This window comes from Neophocaena asiaeorientalis, unplaced genomic scaffold (genome assembly GCF_003031525.2).
Source record: "Neophocaena asiaeorientalis asiaeorientalis breed wild unplaced genomic scaffold, Neophocaena_asiaeorientalis_V1.1 scaffold131, whole genome shotgun sequence".
NCBI classification, from domain to species: domain Eukaryota; kingdom Metazoa; phylum Chordata; class Mammalia; order Artiodactyla; family Phocoenidae; genus Neophocaena; species Neophocaena asiaeorientalis.
Window position 1 is genome coordinate 2321317 of NW_020173201.1, and position 18503 is coordinate 2339819.

The 18503-nt window shown below is 40.0% G+C and overlaps 1 protein-coding gene across 2 annotated transcripts in view; it reads right to left on the minus strand.

Moving 5' to 3' along the window:
- The window catches only part of A1CF (APOBEC1 complementation factor), a 77059-nt gene that overhangs the window by 18509 nt on the left and 40047 nt on the right, over positions 1-18503 (minus strand). For both annotated transcript variants that reach the window (XM_024744839.1, XM_024744840.1), the window contains 4 exons: positions 16398-16532; positions 14452-14582; positions 9326-9564; positions 2869-3033 (listed from right to left, as the gene is read on the minus strand). In XM_024744839.1, the coding sequence (XP_024600607.1) occupies positions 2869-3033; positions 9326-9564; positions 14452-14582; positions 16398-16532 (670 nt within the window). The remainder of the gene's footprint in view (positions 1-2868; positions 3034-9325; positions 9565-14451; positions 14583-16397; positions 16533-18503) is intronic.

Below are 18503 nucleotides of genomic sequence, written 5' to 3' on the forward strand. Positions count from 1 at the left end.
TTGCAATTCGTTTTCTTCTGCAGAGTGCCAAGAAGCAGCCACACATCGTTATGGAGCCCTGAGAGTTGTCCCCAGCCTGAGAGAGAGAGAGAGAGAGAGAGAGAGAGCGCGAGAAACACACCTGGCATTTATTATTTTCATTATAAATAAAAGGGCCTGGACACTTGTCTCTCTTCAACACACAGACTGGGAAAGCTGATAGCCAGTGACTATGAAAGGAAGCAGCCTTTTAGTAGTTTCTCATTCCAGCCTTTCCCCCCTAAAAAGAGTAATTTTTAAAAACATCTTTATTGTAGTATAATTGCTTTACAATATTGTGTTAGTTTCTGCTGTATAACAAAGTGAATCAGCTATACATATATATATATCCCCATATCCCCTCCCTCTTGCATCTCCCTCCCACCCTCCTTATCCCACCCCTCTAGATGGTCACAAAGCACTGAGCTGATCTCCCTGTGCTATGCAGCTGCTTCCCACTAGCTGTTTTACATTTGGTAGTGTATATATGTCCATGCCACTCTCTCACTTTGTCCCAGCTTACCCTTCCCCCATCCCCGGTGTCCTCAAGTCCATTCTCTACATCTGTGTCTTTATTCCTGTCCTGTCCCTAGGTTCATCAGATCCATTTTTTTTAGATTCCATATATATGTGTTAGCATACAGTGTTTGTTTTTCTCTTTCTGACTTACTTCAAGGAGTAATGTTTTAATTACATAAAAATAAGAAGTATTATTCACTATGGGAAGGAAGAAAATCAACTTAAAGTCATGGTGGAGCAATGCTTATACATTCACAGATCAGTTCTTATGCTCATAACTGCATCAACTTTCAGATCTCCAATTATACGTCAGTTCTCCTAAACATGCGTCTTCTCTACACCTCGGGAGTTAGGCTGCCATTGCTGTTATTCTTCTGGAGCATCTTAAACTCCTTCCACACACACACATCATACCTGTTAGCTCCTCCCACTGTGCCTGGCACCCATGAGCTACTGAAGCAATGACAGGTGAATGAATGAGTGAGTGAATGGAATAAGCACAGAGCACAGGGTCCTAGAGTTGTTAAGAACATGCTGTTAACCAGACCTGGATTCAAGTCCAGAATCTGCCACTTGCTGGTTGTATGCTGGTTGTACGACCCTGGACAAGCCACTTATCTGCTCTGGGTCCTGGTTTTCTTATCTTTAAAATAATGGAAGTAGTAAGGTACCCTACATCATAGGGTTGTTGAGCCACACTGTTATACTAAAGTAGCAGGGAAGGCAGAGTTCCTGAAGGCTGGAAAAAGACAAATCTCTGATGAATCTTTAAAAAGGGAGAAATGATAACCTTACTAATTACCTTTAGAATTAATTATCAATTTATTCTGTTATAACTGACAGAGCAACCAGAGTTGGAAACAGGCAACATGACTATGTAAAGTGAATATCCTCAGGCAGTTTTAAGACGATGGCATCATGGCCCATGCTTATCAACAATCTAGAGAGTTACTACCTGAGAAATTCTCATTTATGGAAAGATGTCACCACGGTGATAGACTAATACGCTCCAAAGCATGCTAATACCACAAGAGCTGCCAAAAAATGGGATCCATGGCCCCCAAATTGGGAAGTGAGTTATCCTACAACTCTTCTTTTGGAGACTTCCAAAGCAAAGTAGAAGATGAAGGATTCTGATAAGTCCCACAAGCAAACAAACCTTTACTTTTGCTGAATCTGTTGTTAACAAACTTATTTGACCATGGACCCCTTTTATCAGTAACATCTACTAACAGTTAATAGAATTAATGTTATGCAGAACTGGCTTTGGGAAATGCTTGTTTGGACATTGTTTCTTAAAATGTTTTACTTGTCTCAGTGTTGCAGTTTCTATATGAGAAAAAAAGAGATAGGGAGTCGATCTCATGGCTTAAAATTGATAATGAAAAGTATTGGCAAAATGAACAGTAATTATTCTTCTCCACCTTCCTTTTTGCTTTCTCTTCACCCAAATTAGTTTCCTAGAACATATTGTCACCTCCTTACTTATGTACCTAAAGTCACAGTCATATTCCATTAGACCAGCAGTTCTCAAGTGGGGGCAATCTGCCTTCCCAGGCACAAAAATGTCTAGAGACATTTTTGGTTACAAAAATTACAAAATTATAAAAATGTCCAGAGACATTTTTTGTTATTACACCATGGACTGCACAGGACAGACCCCCACAGCCAAGAATTATCTGGCCAAAAATGTCAAGAATACTGAGGTTGAGAAACCTGCATTAGATCTATAGTTATGGCCATGCATTCATTAACACAGTTAATGTTTATTGAGCATCTACTAAGTCCCAGGCACACAGACAGGAGCTGAGGAGACAATAGAAACAAAAAGAACTCATGGAATTTATAGTTTAATAAAGGAAATATGTATTCATTAAGTAATCACACAGAAACATGTACAATTATATCAATAAATGTTATAGGACCTTAGGTCCCTATTTTCTAATCCAAAGGTAGGAATATAGTTTTAATAGTCTATGCAATTATGAAAGTAAGTGAAAGCTATCTTATTTAAAGATACAGGAAGTCATCACAAGCATAAGTGTTTTTTGTTTGTTTTTTGTTTGTTTGTTTTGTTTTTTGGCGGTACACGGGCCTCTTACTGCTGCGGCCTCTCCCGCTGCAGAGCACAGGCTCCGGACGCGCAGGCCCAGCGGCCATGGCCCACGGGCCCCACCGCTCCCTGGCATGCGGGATCCTCCCGGACCAGGGCACGAACCCGGTCCCCTGCATCGGCAGGTGGACTCCCAACCACTGTGCCACCAGGGAAGCCCAAGCATAAGTGTTTTTAAAGTATGTTTTGAAAAAGTAATGTTGTCTGGTATGTCCTACCTGGTTTAATATTGTTGAATTCTTTCTCAATCATCTCTTCAGAGGTAGACAGCATTAGGTTTCTTACATATAGGATTTTCACGGAAGACATTGTGTCTTCATCAACTTCTACTTCTGGTTCTGCCCAGTCTACTGCAATAGGATGTCCCCATAACTGAATTCTTCCTGTTGAGAAAGATCACAAGTACGATTAATTATATAGAAATTAGGACATCATCTCAGTTCATACTAATGGACTTTTAAATTGAACCTTGAGGTCTTGATTGAGCAAGAAGACTAATATTAAAAGAGGTGATTATTGATTTTAAGAGACATTTCAAATAAGACCTGGCTAGAAGGGAATTCTGTATGACAAGAGGCTTATTATAATGATAGGGTATAAATGGAACTAGAACGTGGTTTAGGAAAAGAATGGATGTAGGGCTCAGACATAGAGTCTAGCTTCCTGAAGCATTAGAAAGGTCATTAGGAAGTATATCTGCTGCGGTTGGAATCTGAGTGATTAGGTGCCACCACTGAGCTGTCCAAAAATGGTGCATGTGAAGGGTGGGTAGGGCTCAGGTACCCCTAGTTTGTTTCCGGTCGCTTACACTCGGTCAGAGCTCTGATCAAATATATTCCCTCCTGATTCTCGCTTTGTCAGAACATAGACAACTCAGAAATCTGGAGAAAAAGTTATTATTATTTTCCAAATTAAGACAAAGAGCAATGAAGAGTCTATGATGGGAAATTGAACTCATCTTGAAAGGGTAGCTGTTATCCATGACTACATATATATTTATATTCCTATATAACTGCAATTTATTGAGTGTCTTACACTCTACTGTGTATTCTCTCAGTCATAGTAACTCTGTGGGGAGGGGAATGACTTTCCCAATTTTACAGAAGAGGAAATGAGCTTTTGAGAGGATACCTTACCCAGATCTATTTCACTTCTCCACTGCTCCCTTTTGTTTTTTGTTACTCAACCCCTGTACCCCTACACAGTATAGATCCATGTTGAAGTGATGAGAGGAGGGTGAGGGTCAACTCAGTTTCTTAATTTGATTGGAAATGTTTGAATATTACACAAGAGGCAAGTATTTTTAATCAAAATGCATCTTTTTATTCCTTAAAAAACAGTCAGTTGGGGCTTCCCTGGTGGCGCAGTGGTTGAGAGTCTGCCTGCTCATGCAGGGGACACGGGTTCATGCCCCGGTCTGGGAAGATCCCACATGCCGCGGAGCGGCTGGGCCCGTGAGCCATGGCCACTGAGCCTGCACGTCCGGAGCCTGTGCTCCGCAACGGGAGAGGCCACAACAGTGAGAGGCCCGCGTACCGCAAAAAACAAACAAACAAAAAAAAAAAAAAACAGTCAGTGAAAGCATCTGTAGCATTGACATTCTAAAACTCAAACAAAGGATAGATGCATCCTAATGAGTTAGCGAATCCCAGTGAGTTAGCGGGAGGCTGGCTCCTGCCATCCCAGTTGGCTGGCTACCTTGTTCTGCCTTGTAGCCCAGATGATAGTTTTCTCCATCACTCTTTTCCCCCTCCTTTCCACTCCCCTTCTACATCTCCTTTCCTTTTTATTCCATTCCCTTCCTTTCTATGCTTTACATAGACTTTACTACGGGTCTTATCCCCAAAACCCTAAGGCTCCCAGGTGACTCTGGTTTCTGTAGCTCAGTGGTTCTCAATCTTGGCCCCATAGTAGAAGAGCTTACAAAAATATGGATTCCACTGTGTGTGCTGGACTCAGGTCCTTTCTACTTGCAAGAATAGACTGTTAAATTTTCAGAATTTTGTGAGTCAATTGATGTCACCTTGGTGGCTTGAAATGAGCCACAGTGGGAGCGTTAACAGTATAGAAATCCAAAAATATTACAAATCAGTGCTTTTGATTTTCCCCTGGGAATCGTCTCATCACTGACCTCTGGACCCTCTTTTCCAATTCTGATTTATGTGGTCTAGGCCTCAGGATTTTGAAAAGCACCTCAGTTAATTCAGCCAAAATTGAGAACACTGTTCTAGCCCATTGGCTTTTGCCTTTCCAGACTGGGACCACGGTAAGTCATTCACAGGCCTGAAGATGTGGAAAAGGTTAAAGTGGATAGAAGTGAGAGGAGGCGCAGGGAGCAGTGATTTCCATAAACATCCCTGTGAAAGTCAGTGTTGGAAAGTGATTTGTGAACTTGAGCTTTGAAGTCAGACAAGTTCAAATATCAGATTAATGATCCTGGCTAGGAAACAACCTTTCTAAGCATCAGTTTCCTCATCTGTAAAATGGGGCTAATAAAAGTACCTGCTTCTCAGGGTTGTTGTGAAGACAAAAGAAGGTGATGCATTAACGCATATATGAGGAATCTAGGAAAATGCTACAGATGAACCTATATGCAAAGCAGAAATAGAGACATAGACGTAGAGCACAAATGTATGGACACAAAACGGGGAAAAGGGGGGTGGGATGAACTGGGAGATTGGGATTGACATATATACACTACTATGTGTAAAATAGATAGCTAATGAGAACCTACTGTATAGCACAGGGAACTCTACTCAGTGCTCTGTGGTGATTTAAATGGGAAGGAAGTCCAAAAAGGAGGGGACATATGTATACATATAGCTAATTCACTTTGCTGTACAGCAGAAACTAACACAACATTGTAAAGCAACTATACGGCAATAAAAATTTTTAAAAACCCACCTATTTAAAACTTTAAAAAAAGGGACTTAATTTATCGCTTTTAAATGATAATTCAATAATGTACATTCCTCTTGAGTGTTTTTGATCTATTTTTTGGGATGTATAGTTTCCTCAGAATATGCATTCTTTGTGTCCAATGTGAATAGTGTCACTCACTCAAATTAGGTATGATTTTTTTTTAGAACTTTGTCATTTAGAAGAAAGCAAATTACATTGTAGACACAATAAATGTTTCCATACTGAATGGTTCCCCAGGTGTTGCTATTTACTTCCCATGCAGGTGAGTGGCTAGTGTCATTAGCTGATAGATTTAGCAGTGGATCACAAAATTTGGCTACACAACAGAATTATCTGGAAAACTTAAAATATCAGTGCTCCAACGCCGCCCCCCAGAGTAGCAGATTCAATTGATTAGAGGTTGATTTGGGCACTGGTATTGTTTAAAAACCTCTTCAGATGATTCAAATTTGTAGCCCACCATGGGCCACCCTTGATTTAGATGATCAGATCTCAAACTTGTGGTCTCAGGGGCAGTTGCATCCTGGGAACTTGTTATAAATGCAAATGATCAGACCCCATACCACACCTACTGAATCAGGAACTCTGGGGTTGGGGGCCCCAGCAATCTATGCCTTAACAAGCCCTCCAGGTGATTCTGATGGAGGTTAAGATTGCAAACCACTGTTGGAACTTTTTTTCAGAGTATCCTTAGAATGCTTTGATAATGCCTGAACTGGATGCATCAACTTTGTTCTACGTACACCTCAGTAAAGATGCAATGTCAAGAGGGAGCTTCCACTGTTGGAGGAGGTAGGTGGTGGGAGGCAATATACCACTTTAGACCACAATTTTCTCTCTGTCTTCAAGTCTGGATCAATTAAGAAGGAAAAGCTTCTTGTGGTCCTTGCTTATCACGTTTCTTAAAGCTCTCCTTGTCCATTCAAACTGGGGTCTCCAGAGGATTGCCCATTACTGAAATCCTGTAGTGTTGCTTAATCTATGGTGAGGTCATAAGTAGATGTCCAAATGGGTAATAGATTTTACTCTCAGGCTTCGGCAAAAAGGAAGCAGTTTGCTCTGGCTGGCTTACTCACCGCCTCTTGTTAATCCGCTGCTGAGGCAGTCTGACTAAACTCCAGCGGACTGAAACTCAACCAGCTGAGGCCAACTTAAAGGGCAAAAAGCAAAGTGGGCGGGGCTGCCTCACATCATGATGAGGATGAGAAAATGCCTGGGAGAGTGAGGCAGCCTATATATTGCTGCGTCCTGGCCAGAGCATCTATAGGGAGAACTCAGGATCTTGGGTGGAAGCATAACAACGGTGGTTGAGAATTCTTGCCGCCTAGCTGCTCAGCCTTGCCCGGCCTAGTCAGTTCAACTCAGGTAAAGAGAAGCTCTTTCTGTGGGTCAATGTGCTGTTTTCTTTGAAGGAGGGAAGCTGACGGGAAGTTTTAATTTCGTAGGAACACTGATTGGCTGCTGAAAACTCTTTCTCCCATTTTGGACCCTCTTTCACTGCCATCCTCCCCCATCCCCCAAATGATTGTACGTATCTGTTTTTACAGGTAATGAAGGAGGAAAATGATTAATGTGGGGTGGAATAGTGGAAGCTGGTTTCTCAGTGAAGTGGTGGCTAAGCTGGGGCTTTGAATGCCGTGAGTCAGTAGAGACGGGGAGGGGCAGGTCATTCTAGGAGGGGATACAGCCTTCGAAATAAAGGATACAAGAAACGAGCATGGTGTTGTCTAGGACACTGAGTTTGTCCTGATGGAAAGGAGGGTGTTTATTGTGAAAAAGAAGGTCCAAATTATGTTTGAAAAGAACTGGGGCCCCGAGTGAAAGGCCGTGAATGACAAGCTCAGAGGTTTATGCTTTATCTCATATGCAGCAGCAAGTTGGTGAATATTTTTGAACTAATGAGTGGGTGACATCATTCAGCCTCTTAACAAGGAGAGATTGAATTCCTACTATTTGGAAGAACTTGCGGAAAGGATGATATGTTATTTTAGGACCACTACTCTGGTGGTAATGTTTAGGATGGAGTAGGTGGGGGAGGTGGGGGGCTGGGGGGCATCAAAGAGAAAGTAGAGCTGGGAGAATACTTAGGAGACCTTGAAAAAAAATAATCCAAGGTTGGGAATATATGTGTTTAGCCTACAGTGATGGCCTGAGAACAAGATGGATAGGAGGCACTTTTCGAAAGCAGAATTGTTGATGTTGAAGAGGACAGCAAAATATTAAGTTCAGGTCACTGAGAGGCTAGGTAAGCAGCGTGGGGAGTTCTAGTGATTCTATGCACCTGTGAGTCAGGCGACTTGACCACTGGGTAGCGAAGAAGTAGTGAATGGAAGCTTCCCCATGAAAAATATCCACCTCAGATCAAAACATTTTTACTGTCAAAATTTTAAATATTGATTTCATCTTCCCTAGTCTTTGCAAAATTTCTCTTTCCTATGTTTTATAGCAATACTATTACACATGTATAAAATATATTAATAATATTATATTGAATCTAAAAAATGTCCACTTCTCAATAGATTGAGCCATTTTGGGGGATATCTCAAATTTTTTCACTTTAAGCTGCCTTCATGAAAATTTTATTAAAACATATCCCCCAAGCTCAGAAGCCATCTTTCAATTTTGAAAATTTCTGGAGGGCTAATCCTATTGGTTTTATTTAAAAAAATAAAAATAAATGTAGGTGTTTTTGTTGCTGTTTTGCTTTGTTTTAGATTCTGGTGACTTCCAGAGTGCTTAAGAGAATCCTTGATTCCAGTGTGTTCAATATGCCATTCTTGACATACTTATCATTTTAATATTCATTTTAATACCTTTGTGTAAGTTTGGGAAATATTTTATAACAAGCACAGGACTTTCAACAATTTTTCCTAAGTTGATCTTAGTGGGGCAGTGTCTTGGTGGAGTCTTCTAAACCCAGGAATCTATGGCTGTTGACCAAATAGGACCTACCTCGTGGTTGTAGCATCTAACTAAGGTGTCTTTCTATGGAAAGCTATTATTTCTATTACCTAAAATTAGACAAATTATTAGACACTAGGGAGTTATAATAAAAGTACGTCATTTTGGGCTTCCCTGGTGGCGCAGTGGTTGGGAGTCTGCCTGCCGATGCAGGGGACACGGGTTCCTGCCCCAGTCCGGGAGGATCCCACGTGCCGCGGAGCGGCTGGGCTCGTGGGCCATGGCCGCTGAGCCTGCGCGTCCGGAGCCTGCGCGTCAGGAGCCTGTGCTCCGCAACGGGAGAGGCCGCAGCAGTGAGAGGCCCGCGTACCGCAAAAAAAAAAAAAAAACCACGTCATTTTAATTGTCATTGGGATAATGTATCACTTGCATATTTATTATTTCTACATTATAATGGATAACATACCCTATTTCTAATAAGCCTGATAACAAAAACTATATACAAAGATAACTGTTGACTGATAAATTACTTTTAAGGAGATTCTTCAGTTTAAAGATTCAGTATGGGGTTGCTATAACTTCAAGTTCTGGATTTCTCCTGTGCGATATACATTGGATTTAATGCACGAAGTGAATAGTTTTCAGAACCCAATCTGTGAAAACTTCAGGGAACTGAATCAACTGTGAGATAACTAAGAAAGACCGAGAGTTTAAAAAATGTAACATAACCAGAGATAAAGAGCAAAAAAAAAAAACGAACAACAGGCTTCTGTTTCCTTTGCTAAGGAGCACAGCAGCCTGAGGCAGGCAGGACGGAGTGGAGAAGTCTCCTCTTTGAGGAGGGGTCCTAACCTGGCAGAAGCTTCCTCCGGGCCATGGCAGCTGCCCGATGATTCTCATACTCCACGAAAGCAAAGCCCCGGTTTTTGGTTTTATCGGCAGCACTTGGGTAGACAATGACATCCACAACTCCTTCGGTGACCTTTTTCATCTCTGATAAGATTTCTTCTCTCTTTTTGGTTTTTGGGATTCCCCCAACAAATAATCGGCAGTTGTCCACGCTGGCACAAACCCCTAACAGACGCCCATTTCTGCGAAAACAGCAGGGATTTTGATTGGGGAGAGTCCTTGCTTGATTAAGGTTTAAGACGGCAAATGAAAATATATATTGAAATTGAAAATATCAGGCCGGGACCTGATATGGCCTGTGGATATGGAACGTTTGGTCATCTTAGTGTTTAAACTGGTTTTGGAAAGTGGTAGCTGCTTTTGAGAAACTGGAAGTTCTGTCAACCTTGGTTCTGCATTTTTAAAGGAAAAAAATAGTTGAAACTGAGTTGCGTCTGCTGTCTTTAGAGTATATGTAGATTCACTAGTTATTGTGAATCCTCGACCCTCCCTAATACATCATCAATCCTGAGGTCTTTACACCTGGCTCAATGTACTCTTGTATCCTGCCCTGGAGGTATCTGAGGTTGCAACCCCTGGTGCTCCCTTTTTTTCCAACCAAATAGAGAAACTATTCTGACATGATCATTATTAAAGATAGTCCCTTATACAGAACAGAGTTTCACATATTATTTGGCCGACACAAGGAGCCCGTGAGATGGGCAGAATAGGTATTGTTTCCATTTTACAGTTGAAGAGCTTGAGACTCCAAGATATTAAGTGACTTGCTTAAGATTTTGTGGATTTTGAGAGTTAAAATTGGCCTCTGGATTCAGTTTAATCCCTGTTTCTTCCACTGTGCAGTGTTGCTTATCAGCCAGTTGGTGGATACCTTCGTTGGCAAGGTGTAGGTTGGTTCAACTTTTCTGGGGGACATGTGGGAAAATGTATCGAAAGTCTTAAGTGCGTAACCTTTGGCCAAATAATGCCCCTCTAGGGGAGTGTCCTTAGAAATAAAGATGAGCATCAGCATTTTTGTGTAAGGTTATTCACTGCTACTATTTACAATAGCTCCCAAATTGGAAATGAGCAAAATAGTCCATCGTGCAGCACTGGTTTAATGTGTCTCAGCTGAGGTGACTGACTCTGGGGCTGGACATCTCCTCATTGTATACCGTGGTATGTTTGTCATCCCTGGTTCTTGACCACTAAATGCCAAGTGCCACCTGTTAGGTCATCCAAGAATGCCTCTTCATCTTTCTCTATGTCCCTCAGGGGGACAATATTGCTCCTGGCTGGGATGCACTGGTATATAAAAGATGAGCGTTCATAACATAGGATGCTCCGTGGTCAGTGAATAAACATAGTAACGTAGGAGAGTATTTGATGGTTGAAAATACCAGTTCGCGCTATGCTGCTGGGTTAAACAAAATGTAAAGTGAGTATATGAGAAAGCCATTTTGATCAAAACTATAGAAAATCTAGAAAGACTATAAAAATTCAACATGGTGATTCTCTTTAGGCAATAGGGTAATGAAGGAACGGTTTGAACTTTTATTGCTGTTTTTTGGCTGTTTCTGTGTGTTGTGTATTAGGCCATGTGACTTTTGTAATAACTCAAAGTTATTAAAAATGGGTAAAGTTTGCTTAACGGAAACCACTCATTCCTCCTGAATAAGAAGTGCTCAGCCAGGTGAGTGGGAGATTGCTCTGATTTCTCAGAACTAGTGGCTCTCAGCTGTGTGGCAGGTGTTCTCACCCAGGTTGCACCCTGTCCCAGTTGTCTTCTGTGCTTTGTTGAAGAACTAAGGACCGCATATCAGATATGTAACAGGTCCATCTCCGTTTGTTGAACATTGTCCTAACAATGTGTTTTTTCTGGAGGGAGGGAAGGGTCGATAAAATGATCTTTCAGGGTTTTTTTTTTTCTTTTTTAACTTAAACCTTTTGATCCAAGATACTATTTATTTAGAAATTTATATTTTTGATCATTTGGGGGCCGGTCAGTTACCAGTAGGGGGAGCCTGGAGCCTCCATATCCTGTTTTTAAATCTATGTGATTTGTCAGCAAATCCCAGAATTGCTTGGAGACGAAAAACTCTCTCTCAAAAGCTGAGGGCATGACTTTAATGTCGCCAGAAGCCAGGCATTTAGACGATGCTCAGTGGATGTTTGATGACGAGGAGGATATGACACCTGTGGGTCTTTTCCGTTAAGAACCTTATCTATCCCCTCAGAGACAGTGGCTAAAAACAAACCAAAGGTTTGTAACAAGAAGAGGTAACAAACAAACCTCTTCTCTACAAGAAAGGTTCTCTCTCTGACAACATCCAAGGCAGAGTGGAAGTAGGTGAGGTTGGCCCTGGGGTGTCTATTCTGCTATTTCACATTCCATTTATCCTACTCATTAAAATCCAAAGTCACTCTGTGCCTTCACCTTGCTTCTGGCATCCAACCTGAACTTTAACTGGAATTTTGGCCACCAACTTTCTCTTTCCAAACGCTTTGCCATATTTTTCCTCTTCCTTTTCTGCACCCTCCTGCCATCATCATAACCATCAGCAAACATTTATAGAGCATCTGATATGTGTCAGGCACTGAGCTTTACATGCGTTATCTCCTTTATTTTTCCTAATCCCCTCCATAAGGTAGGTATATTTTTGTCTCTATTTTATAGATGAAGACATTGAAATTCACAGAGAGGATACTGTTACTTTTTAATGGCTTGTGTTCATTGTTCATACCCCATCTATTTTCAGAAAGTCTTGACAGGCTCCAGTGTGTAACAATGTATTAAGTAGATTCAGCGAACTTTGTTGATTCCCTACAGAAACAATTCTACATCCATCTCAACTTAAAAGCTATTTTGAGAATAACCTTTGCTATTAAGATGTTTGGTTTCTATGAAAGACCAAGGAATGGAGAATCTTCTAATTCCTGAAAACATCACTAATATATCTTAATATAGCTTTTTATAGCCCTTTCTAAAATAACAGTATATATTATTTCATATGATGGATGCTCGGAATAACTCTGTGATCAGGTGATAATATAAAACGGGTGCTGAAAGAGGGCAAAGGATTTGTCCAAAGGAACCTGGGCTAGACCTCTGGTCTCCTGATTCTCATACCAAAAAATTTTCCGTATATCAGAGCTCTTTTGGATCCATGGTGGCATGTGTGGAAGGGGAGCCTCCTTTATGTTTTTTCCAAGAATCTGTTCCAGAATCCAATCCTGGTACTGAATGACTAGGCTACTAGTAGTTGCCAAGTCCAATCAATCTTTTCATGGCTAAGGGGTTTAAGATAAATGACCCAGTAGTTGACTGACTACAGAATTACAAGGATAATGCAGGACTTATTTTGAACCTCTAGGAAGTGAGAGGAAACTAACGACAGGAAATCTACTCTCTGTATTCATTAAATTTAAGATTTCCTCAGTTTTAAAGTGCATCTCTGTTACAGGAAGAAAATATAGGTGAAAGACTGCATCTCAGAATTAATGTGCTAATACGTAAGAGTTCTGTCACTAATTGACAGATTACTATGTTCCAAACACTAAGCTAAACATTGAAATCTTGATAACATCCCCATAATAAACCTATGAAATAAGTATTATTATTCCTACTTTATAGATGAGGAAATTGAGGCTCAGAGAGGTCAAGTCACTTTTTGACACTCAGCTGAGGCCCATCTGACCCCAAGCTATTGCTTTTTCATCTAACACACTAATCTTTCTTCCATGTGGCCCTGGGCTTCCTTAAGAAAGGATTTATGGCAGTTCCCTCTGGTTTAGATTTTAGAACGTAGATAATTTCATGTCTTGTCAATTTATAAAAACCAGTTATTGATTGTATGGGGTCAGTTATGTCCTGGAACCCTGTGCTAATCCCATGGCTTCCAATATTGCCTATATTTGGCTGACCCCCAAATTTACGTTCCAATCGTGACCATTCTCCGGACTCCAATATCATACAATCACCTCCCCAGCAACTCCCCTGGGACGTCTAATGTGCATCTCAAATGTAAATTGTCCCAATCAGAGCTCTTCATGTTTTCCTGTTATTCTCCCAGCCTCTTCCATCTCTACGACACGATCACATCCACACAGACTTGGACCAAACTCCTAATTTTCCTCCCTGAATTATAAATCCACTCACACTCTAAATCCAATATTTAGCCAGTCTTGTCTATTCAACCTCCAAAATATATCACACATCTGACTTTTTACCACCTTTACCACTAACCCCTTATGCAAGCACCACCGTCTCCCGTCTAGTTCTAGACACAGCAGCGGCCTTTGAACTGCCTTCCCTCTTTCAGTCCTTACCCTGCTACAGTCCATTCTTCACTTAGTAGTCAGAGGAATGGAATGTTGTAAAAAAGCATGAATCTAATTAAAGCCTCCTGTAATTTCCCCTTTTTTTAGAATAAAATCCGAATTTTTAATGATGAAATATAAGACTCCCCAACTGTATTGCCTTCAACCCTCCTCTCTTTACTCTGTTCCGAAGGTTGGCTTTCTTTCTGTTCCTTTAACACATCATGCTTATTCTCATTTTGAGACCTTTGCACTTGCTGTTCGTTCTTTCTCTGAAAGGATTTTCCTCCAGGTCTGACTGTCATGGCAGATTCTTTTCATTCAAGTCTCAGATCAAATTTTACTTTCCGGAAGAGTATTTTCTTAAATACATCAAGTTAGAGTAGCAACCTCCTCATACAACTTTACCCCATTTCCTGGTTTTTATTTTTTCAAACTCTTTTAAATCTTATACATCCGATTGCTCACTATGAGAGTACGAAAGTGTACCTTGATACTTCTAGTATTTTCAACAGTGTCCAGCACATATTTTTGAAATGGATAAATCAATGAATTTTGCTTCTTTGAACATTTCACAAAACTTAGTCTGGCACCTTACATAGTGATGGTTAAATAAATATTTCATTAAATTGATTTCCAAGAAAAAGAACTAACCTTTTATTTCTGATTTTGGCTATATTTTGCATATACTATATTAGATAAACTTGATGGAAGAACAGGTAAAGGTACATTGTCTGATTCACTTTTAATCTAGAAAAGATGGGTCTTACCTAATTTCATAATTATTAAGTTGCTTGATTGCATTCTTGGCTTCTTGTTTATTTGAGAATGTTACAAATGCATATCCTCTATTGTTGCCATTAAAATCCATCATCATTCTCATTTCATAAATTTTACCAATCTACAAGTAATAAGAGAGAATTCATATTTATACATTTGTACTTCCAAATGAAAACACACACACGCATACACAACATTTTCTGAAGTCTCTGCCGTGTTGGCATTTGCATCCCATGTGTAATAGTTTGCATGTTTTCATGCTGGGTTCAGATCTGTTATCTGACTCATGGGCAAAGTCAGGATAAATAAAGAAAACACGTACAAGTGGCATTTCAGCCGGAGTTGCCAGAATGTATATTTTTGGCAGAGCAAGTGACCTTTCATCACACAATTATCTGGGGATTTATACGACATCTTAGGGACCAGAAAACACATTTGTCATCAGGAGCACAATTTCTTGATAGATTTGTCCTTGCCCTTTACATTGGCCTCTGAGGCCTCCATAGTTTTTATCTTTACTTGGTCAGACTCACCAGTGATGTTTAAAACCAAAACCAAGAACACTCATTTGGAGCCTTGTGAAACTGACTTCTTAGCTATCTTTTCCACCTACCATGATATAAAGGTGAACACAGAAGGTGTGTTTCAGAGGATGGTCCTGGGAGCCCTGTTTTCTCCATCTGTAGGCTGAAGGTAAATGCTAGCCTTAACACAACTGATCCAGGGCCAGCACCTCCATGGTACTCATGTGTACTCACTCTATCCCTCTCACTGTAACTCCTCTGCTTTGCTTATATACTATTCCCTCCTGCTACCCCAACTGTTCTCTATAATCCAGACACAGTAATTCATTATTGCTGGCTGCTGTAAGACGGGTGGCCCACACAGACATGAAGGACACGTGTGGGGAGAAGAGGCATCATTAAGTTACTTCTATTATGTCAGTGGTGTCTGACCCACAGGTCAGCCCCACGCCACCCCCCGGTACTCAGTGATGGACACCTATTTTTTTCTGGGCTCATTAGGAAAGAGTTCAAGCATGTTTCATCTCTGCATTTCAAGTGTTTCTTGGTGCTCATTTTCACGTTCAGTATATAAGATTCTTATAGGATTAAGTCCTTGTAATTTATGCACGTGCCAAGTGACGTTGTTTGTATAAAATTAAGAGTAGTTCTGAAACTGAGCTGAACTACACACACACACACACACACACACACACACACACACACACACACACACACACAACTGATTTTGGCATTTAGGAAAAGAAATAGCTAAACTCATTAAATTTTCTAGGAATTTTAAACACCATTTGGTAAATTATCGAAAATGTTAATTTTGTATTTTTACTTTAACTTTGGGTTTAGTAGCAAAACATCATTTGGAATTCAAACTGAGGAAATTTATTCCTTAATTATATAGTGACTTTGAAAAACCATGTTATTAATCTTGTTGATTGCATTCAAATTTGTAGAAGGAAATTTCATTCTCGATCAATACGTATGGGGACACGGTTGAGCCATGACATACATATTTTTTAATGTGAAAATCTTACACTTTATAAAACCATATTAACATTTCAAAGTTGAAGCAATATCTTATCTTAGACAGGCTGTTGTGGTGTTATTCTAGATTGATAGACCTGTTGAGTTTGCAGTAAGATGGCTATGCTAGTGGAGATGGGGGATTGAAATATAGATTAAAAAGTCATCAGCAATGGTAGTTTCAGCTGTCAGTAACAGGACAGCTGAGTCAAGGCAGTGATAATTAGGGGCCAATCACTAACAGCTGGGAAGGTTTTAACTTTGTCCATGATTGAGGAATGGTAATTGGAAAAGAAACCATCACTGACCAAGAAGAATGAGAGTGAAAGCAAGGTGAAGAGAGTAGTATTTTTTCCTTGAAAGATTAAAAAAAAAAACATCTTTAGACTCACTTTTTCACATAATGGTATAAGTTCATCTTCAAAAAGGTCTCGGGGAAGTTTTCCAATAAAAATTTCACAGCCCCTTTCTGGGGGTGCAGCATCCCAACCAGGCGGGGGACCACCATATTTTCTTTGTCCATTTTCCTGCAAATCCCATGTGGATTGTAGGAGGGAGAGAAGAAAGCAATAGAATCTTTAGTTTGAGTTCCTCAACTATTTTCAAAATCATTTCTCAATAAGGAAGATACTTATTGACAAGTAATAGTAGTGGACTGGTCAGAGGATAAAAATGGACGTCTCTTTTGTATGAAGTTTTTAAAAAAATATTTATTTGGCTGCGCCGGGGCTTAGTTGTGGCACATGGGATCTTTAGTTGCAGTATGTGAACTCTTAGTTGTGGCATGCACGTGAGGTCTAATTCCCTGAGCTGGGATTGAACCCAGGCCCCCTGCATTGGGAGTGCAGACGCAGTCTTATCCCCTGGACCACCAGGGAAGTCCCTCTTTTGTGTGAATTTCAACACCGTGCTCTCGCTTCAGCGACTTGCTCCAGAGAAGCACTGTGAAAACTTATAAAGTGCTGGACAAATATAAAGGGTTATTTTTTTGGTTTGTTATTATTTTGCCATTCAGACTCACCAATGCCTGATCGTCAAAGGATATGATTATAATTTGAATCTGGGGTTCTGATTTAATATTGAAGTCTATGAGGTTCTGGACCTGAACTACTTGGCTCCATGACCCACTAGCTGTGGGGCATTGGGCAAATTGCTTTACTTCCCCAAACCTCGGTGTTTCTCATATATTAAGCGGAGATACTATCCGCTTTTGATTAAAGGAGATAATGTATCAAATATGCATGGCACAGGTCTTGGCATGTGATATATATTCAATAGCTATTAATTCTCTTCTTGCCTCCCTGGATTGAGGCTGTTTCATGCACTGAGCAAGGCAATGTAGGCCCCTAAATAGAAACATCATGAAGGTTAACATTTGAAAGAGTGGACTGGCTAATTTTGGGGGTAACCAGTAAGGCACTTAAATCTGTCTTCAAAGCTGACAAGATGGTGAGAGGTGTTTACTAATGTTGCATCTCTGTGGAGAACAATGCTGTTCTCAGTCCAAATTCTGTAGCATTAGCTTCTATTTTTTTTTTTCCTTTGTTCTAAAAAATCCTTGGTAAATTCAATGTCCTTTTGTCCTTTTGGGGGAGGAGTAGCACTGATGCTTGTCTGCCCTGCTGTCTGTATTTTTCTGAAGGTTAATGACCTAAACATAACTTCAGGGGCCCCAAAGTAAAAGATAGGCCTAATCCACTATTATTGAGCTGAAATAATTCATTTGCTGGAGAAGAATAAATTTACTTTCCACTTAGGTATAGCCAAAGCTCTTTGTTATACTTTAAGTGATTGTCGGAGAAAGGAAAACATAAAAGACCAAATATCAGTATTATTGCTAACTTCTACAATTACTACTTTAAAAAACTTTTATACCGTAAAATGATGTTGGATAAAACCTAGTAATGTATAAAGTAAAAAGAAAAATTCCCCAACGCATCACCCTACCCATCTGCAGAAATAGTTACTGTTAAGTTTATCTGCCTTTCCAAATATTTTTCTATGTATATTTTCAAAAGACATGTTAGTTATTTAAAGACATTGTTTCTCACCATAGTTGTTTGTCAAAAAAAGAATCAAAGTAAAGCAGCTTCTAGTTTCACTGTTAAATCTTTATATATACTAACTTGAGACTTTCTCAGTTATTTTATAAGTGGTAGTACAAAGGCTTTTTGGATGACAGTATTTAAGTATTTAAATGATGTCTGTTATTGCAATCATTTTAAAAATTCCTACTAATTTAATCATGTTGCCTTAAGTTAAAAAGATGTCATATGGGTGTTCTACATTGCCTTGATTACTTTTTGCTTCAAGCAAGTAGGTGCTTTTCATTTTACTAAACGTTGAAATGTTTGCCTCAAGAGTTCTTGTATTTTTTTCTTCCCCTATATTCTTGCAGGATTATCCAGTAGAAAAACTGTCACTGAAAAATCTGAGAAATAAAATGTTTTATACGTACAGGAAACAAAACAAAACAAAACGTAAGAATTCAATGAGCA